The sequence below is a fragment of the Papaver somniferum genome, chromosome 10 (assembly GCF_003573695.1).
Source record: "Papaver somniferum cultivar HN1 chromosome 10, ASM357369v1, whole genome shotgun sequence".
NCBI lineage: Eukaryota > Viridiplantae > Streptophyta > Magnoliopsida > Ranunculales > Papaveraceae > Papaver > Papaver somniferum.
Genome location: NC_039367.1, coordinates 2,272,969 through 2,278,881, shown reverse-complemented (window position 1 = coordinate 2,278,881; position 5,913 = coordinate 2,272,969). Strand labels below are relative to the sequence as shown.

Below are 5,913 nucleotides of genomic sequence, written 5' to 3'. Positions count from 1 at the left end.
AAAAAAATTGAATTGTAATGAGAGATGTAAAAAGTTATGAACTGAGTTGACATATCGCAAATGCCTGATTCACAGAGCCAATTTCTATCTTCGATTGTAACGCCAAAAGTTTGGACCTTACGTATTTTTCAAGGGTAGAGCCTCTATTTTCACGATGAAAATTTCCGGCATATACCAAAACCAGATTATTCGATCCATCACTTAAGATCCCTTTTCTTAGAAGGTAATCATAATTGTTGGAGATTAGACCAATATTATGTCCTTCATTGCCGCCAATATTTAGTTTCATTTTTTTTTTTCTTTTGGGTCACATATTTTTTCTTTAATATCTTGCAATATCTGATTTTTCTACTTTTTTGTCTTTGCGCAACTGACTGTTGTTGTTGTGGAATTCTCCGTATTTTTTTTTATTTCCTATCGGAATGTATTGAAATTGAGTTACTAATATTGTCGTATTTAAACATATTTTAAAATTGGATCTTAGGTACACAACTGCCGGCTATTGGAATGAGTATTCTGCATTCTCACTTATCAAAAAATTGTGATGCCACTCAATAATTATGAAAAAAATATTTTTTAAGCATGCAACAAAAATTCAGACTGTTGCACATATAACAAACTCAAACTTATGATTTATTTCATTAAAACTAATTGGCTTTGTTTGTTTTCTTCAAACTCAACTAATTCGCCTTAATCTTACTCAATATATCAGAATTCAACTTATTACATTTATTTATAAAATAGTTGAATTAGAAAGCTTTTAAATCTAGTTAGATATATGTCCAGGGAGACAAATTTTGTATTGATTCAAATATCTCATAATCATGTCTAAAAATTGAGCTATACTTCGGCCTACACATCAGAAAATGAAAAAACAAACATGTAACATCTGATTCAGATCAAGTCAGATGCCGAATCAGACATTAACTCTGCGATAGTTATGAGGTTTTGCATAGAACCGGTCGAGCTTCGGTTAGTCATGTTAGTAAACCACTAGATCGACACCGAAGAAAAAGAGCTAACCCAATAAATGTCACCCTACACCAACTAATTTCATCCGGAAAGAAAGAAAAAAAACACTAACGAAATTTCGAAAGAAAAAAAAAAAAGAAAAAGCCTTTTTGATGGGATTATTTGATCTTGAGAAGCATTTTGCTTTCTATGGAGCTTATCATAGTAACCCAATAAATGTTCTAATTCATATGGTTTTTGTATGGCCAATTGCTTTCTCTCTTTCGGTTCTTCTCTATTTCACACCATCAATCTTCAATTTTCTTCCTCAGATACACTTTTCTTTACTTGGGAATGATTTTCACTTGATTTTCAATCTTGGGTTTTGTTTAACTTTGATTTATTGCTTATTTTACATCTCTTTTGATATCAAAGCTGGTTCTCTAGCTGCTCTTATGATTCTTGGTTGCTGGATTGGTGGGAGTGCTGTTGCTGCCAAACTTGGTTATTCTCTAACTTGGAAGGTAAGTGGTGATGATTACTGTTCCTTTCTTTTCATTCTATTTATTTTCTTCTTATGGATTTTATTTTGGGTTCTGTTCTGTTGCTATTGAAACCCCATATGATCAAAATTGGCTAAACTATTGTGATTAGGTATTAGTAAAATTCTGCTTGGAATTGATGGAATTGCAATATCCATATGGTTCAAGAACTCCCACCAATCTTTTTTGTGCTAGTTTCTCAGGATTGAAGTGTCTCTGGACTGAATTGCTGCATTTTAGTGTTAGTTTTTTGGTCTTTCTCTCTTAATGCACTAGGAGCCCCTCTAGCTGTTGGGGTGTGTTAGACCTCCGCCTGGGCCAATATTAAGGGTCTTCTGAAGAATATTGGAAATTGAGTTCGGTTGAGACCCATACAATAGCTAAGAAACTAAGACGGATTAGATTTGAATTGGACCTTGTTTATGCAACATTTATTGGTTGATTTACTGTCTCAAGTGATTATATTCTTGGTCCCTTAGTGTCTTGGTTGGGTTAGTGAATTAGCTTATGAATAATCAGGTCTATCTCAGCTCCAGATAAGAAAGACGGTTATTATATTTGTATAGGGAAGAGTTCAGACTATTAACTAGACTTGTTTCTTAACGCTGTTGACGGTGGAGGGAGATTTTTATGAATGAACAAGATATTTAGATCACAACATTTCCTGGAGAGACCTTACAGACATGCATAACGTCACAGCACAAACGCAAAACATTATTGGCAGGCGGCAGGTGTAGGCATTTGTATCTAACCTGCCTTGCAAGTTAGTTGAAAGATTTCATGTAAAAGGTGGAAAGGAAAGGAATTGCTGAGACCACTTTTGTATTTGATATAAAAGCTGGTTCTTTAGCTGCTCTTATGATTTTTGGTTGTTGGATTGGTGGGAGTGCTGTTGCTATTAAACTTGGTTATTCTCTAGCTTGGAAGGTAAATGGATGCTCGGTATCTTAAGAATGAATTCTATCTATAATGAAATTCCTCAATGTACTGATATATCTCTCCAAATAAGAAAGACTGGTAGTATTTGTATAAGGAAGCGCAGAATATTAGCAATTTAGACTATCAACTAGACTTGTTTCTTGATGCTATTGACAATGGAGGGAGATTTTTATGAATGAACAAGATGATTAGATCACAATACTTCCTGGAGAGACCTTATGGACTTGCATAACGTCACAGCACAATTGCAAAAACATTATTGGAAAGCAGCAGAGTGTAGTTCATTGGAAGTGTTGTATTTGTATGTGAACAGCCCCATGTGGTTAGTTGAAAGATTTCATGTGAAAGGGGGAAAAGGAAAGGAACCGGCTGCGGAGAACACTTCAAAAGCATGATTCGTCAGGAAAAAAGTTCTTGTTCAATGATTAAGCTTGAACAAGAATTAATTAGATAACCTTGTAATTGAACCCTCACACATGCCTGTTCCACAATTCACTGATTAAGCTCTCTACATGACAGTTCATTTCAACTCTATCCGGTTCTGTCTACATGTTCACTTTTATTTTTGAACTTGAAAATTGGAAACTTGCATTACCATGATTTCTTTAGCCATTGCCTCACAGTAATTCCTCCCTATGGTGATTGCAATGTTCATTCTTATATACTCAGGTAGTGTTGGCATCTCAAATATTCTGTTGGGTAGCACAGTTCATAGGCCATGGAGTTTTCGAGGTAACTAATGAACCATATAATTTCCTTTCAAATATTTCATGATCGCCCATCAGATTGCCAGCACTTGGTATTTGTTCATTTTAATACTTACTTTCTTTGGTTTCATTAATTAATTTTAAAACTCTTAATACATCTGCAGAAACGAGCTCCTGCTTTGCTGGACAACCTTTCACAAGCCTTTTTAATGGGGCCATTCTTTATCACTGGTAGTTAATTCAGGATTCTTTGCAGATATATTGTGGCTCAAATTAGGATTATTCTTCTTTGCATGTAATTGTATATATTACTTAGAATAGTTAGCCAAATAGGATATACCATTATGATGAGTGCCAAATATTGTATATTTTTATCCCTTTTTGTTGGCATTTTAACTCATCTTTTATGCATTAATTCTACATTTTATCCCATATTCTGTATTTTCATTGTTTTCAAGAATAAATATTTTTATTAATTAATTTTGCATTTTTAGGTAATAAATAAAGTTCGGATGAGTCGCGGAGCGAAAAGAGCAGAAAAGTAGTGAAAAGCCGGGAGAAATTACGCAAGGAAGCCGCGAAGAATGGTGCGCACAACCTCATTTTCTACACACAAAAGCGCCTCCGTTCTCAGCCGTCAGATCAGTTCCCAGAAGCATCCGATGGTCGCTCCTTCATAGAGCATCAAAATCTGAAGTCTCTGCCAAGCACCACAGCGCTGAAATTCCAAGCCTTCAGATTAGATGGTAGTTGAATCCAACGGTCGCTCCCTTGCTGTTCATCAACGTTTGATATCTCCGCCTTACACTACAACACCTAACCCCATCTAGAGCCGTTAACTTCGTTGTATCAAAAAATCTGACGGTCTCTACAATCTTCACTTCACATCACCGTCCGATCTATCTACCAGCTTCACATCCAGTGACTCAGCGTCACAGAACATCAAGATTGGATGAAGCCGCCTCACACCCTAGCGACCGAACCCATCCACCTAACCAAACACCCTTCTCTCCCAAACCATCGAACCCTTTCTTCTCCGCCATTACCCTGCTGCAGAACCACCTTCTTCACCTGCCGCACCACCATCATCACCACCTCTCCCTGACGCCCCCAAATCACTCCACTAATTTCTCCCCAACTCTATTCTACCTAAACCCATCACGTACCATCTCTTTAATCATCATTTACAACCTCAATTTCTCATCTCTCTGCCTGAAACCCTAGGTGAGAAATTGGTGATATAAATGATGATTAAAGCATCAATTGGAGCTCGAGAGGAACGAGAAGAAGCAGGAGAAGATTGGGTCGACGAGATGGAGCGAGTATCTCATCAACAGTAGGTAAATCAATTTCACCAAACCCTAGTTCTACTGACTTTGGGGAAAATTGGGGGAAAACCTAATTTTGTGTAATGGGTATAAATTGGTGTTGGGGGAAGCATTAGAGAGACACTATTTTACCTCTCTGGACTAGCCAGTAGAGAATTGGTTCAAATTTTATTTTTCAGTGTTCTTCTCAGTTAACAGTGCAAGTTGCTTATGTGTTGAATTATCTGATATGTGCTAGTTATGTATGAATTATCTATGTTAGTGTATGCATGTTGTCACTTCATGGTTAGCATGAGCTAATCATCTTCAGGCCAAGGCTCAGTGAAGCCTTGTGCACTGTCAAGTGTGAATGAGCTAGTTGGTTACTTCCTGTTGCTGTGTTGTGAATGTGTATTTGAGAGAGGCCAATGCTCATAGAGCCTGTGATTGGCTGTACTGTCAAAAGACAGCCAATGCTAGGGGTAGACTAGTGAGCAAGTTGGTGTTCTTTCATTTCTAGTTGTATGCTTAGGAATGAACTTAACCTAGACCATGTCACTTGATTAGGATACAAGGTGGATCATATGCCTTGGCTTACCACCACTACTAGATTAGGAATTTTCAGAAAAATCGGTTTGACAATATGGGTACAAACCAAATCTAGGTTAAGTTCCTAATCTAGTGTTTTGCACATGTCACGTTTGATGGAATCTGAGCTCATATTTTGTCCTTAGGTTTTGTAGGCACACCTCTGGTAAACCTTCACGAGACTTCAACTCGTCCACTAGGGACACTTAGTGGTTTAAAAGGCTTAGTGCATACGCTAAATGCATTCGAGAGACCAGCGACAGTGGTATAGTTAGGATTTCCTTAGTTTTGTTTTACTTGAGGACAAGTAAAATTCAGGTTTGGGGGTATTTGATGAGTGCCAAATATTGTATATATTTATCCCTTTTTGTTGGCATTTTAACTCACCTTTTGTGCATTAATTCTACATTTTATCCCATATTCTGTATTTTCATTGTTTTCAAGAATAAATATTTTTATTAATTAATTTTGCATTTTTAGGTAATAAATAAAGTTCGGATGAGTCGCGGAGCGAAAAGAGCATAAAAGTAGTGAAAAGCCGGGAGAAATCACGCAAGGAAGCCGCGAAGAATGGTGCGCACAACCTCATTTTCTACACACAAAAGCGCCTCCGTTCTCAGCCGTCAGATCAGTTCCCAGAAGCATCCGATGGTCGCTCCTTCATAGAGCATCAAAATCTGAAGTCTCTGCCAAGCACCACAGCGCTGAAATTCCAAGCCTTCAGATTAGATGGTAGTTGAATCCAACGGTCGCTCCCTTGCTGTTCATCAACGTTTGATATCTCCGCCTTACACTACAACACCTAACCCCATCTAGAGCCGTTAACTTCGTTGTATCAAAAAATCTGACGGTCTCTACAAGCTTCACTTCACATCACCG

The 5,913-nt window shown here is 37.4% G+C and overlaps 1 protein-coding gene across 1 annotated transcript; it reads left to right on the top strand.

Annotated features, from left to right (window-relative positions):
* Positions 1–1,067: 1,067 nt before the first annotated feature.
* Positions 1,068–3,698, top strand: LOC113317547 (uncharacterized endoplasmic reticulum membrane protein YGL010W-like). The gene is made up of 4 exons (XM_026565683.1): positions 1,068–1,475; positions 3,102–3,164; positions 3,304–3,370; positions 3,634–3,698. Exons 1-4 carry the CDS (start codon positions 1,125–1,127, stop codon positions 3,642–3,644), a joined length of 492 nt encoding a protein of 163 aa, XP_026421468.1. The 5' UTR covers positions 1,068–1,124; the 3' UTR covers positions 3,645–3,698.
* The last annotated feature ends 2,215 nt before the right edge of the window (positions 3,699–5,913 follow it).

Coding starts and splice junctions, on each gene's coding strand:
- LOC113317547 (XM_026565683.1), top strand. CDS start 1,125: ATGGGATTATTTGATCTTGAGAAGCATTTTGCTTTCTATGGAGCTTAT. Junction 1,476..3,101: donor GTTATTCTCTAACTTGGAAG/GTAAGTGGTGAT, acceptor TTATATACTCAG/GTAGTGTTGGCATCTCAAAT. Junction 3,165..3,303: donor TAGGCCATGGAGTTTTCGAG/GTAACTAATGAA, acceptor ATACATCTGCAG/AAACGAGCTCCTGCTTTGCT.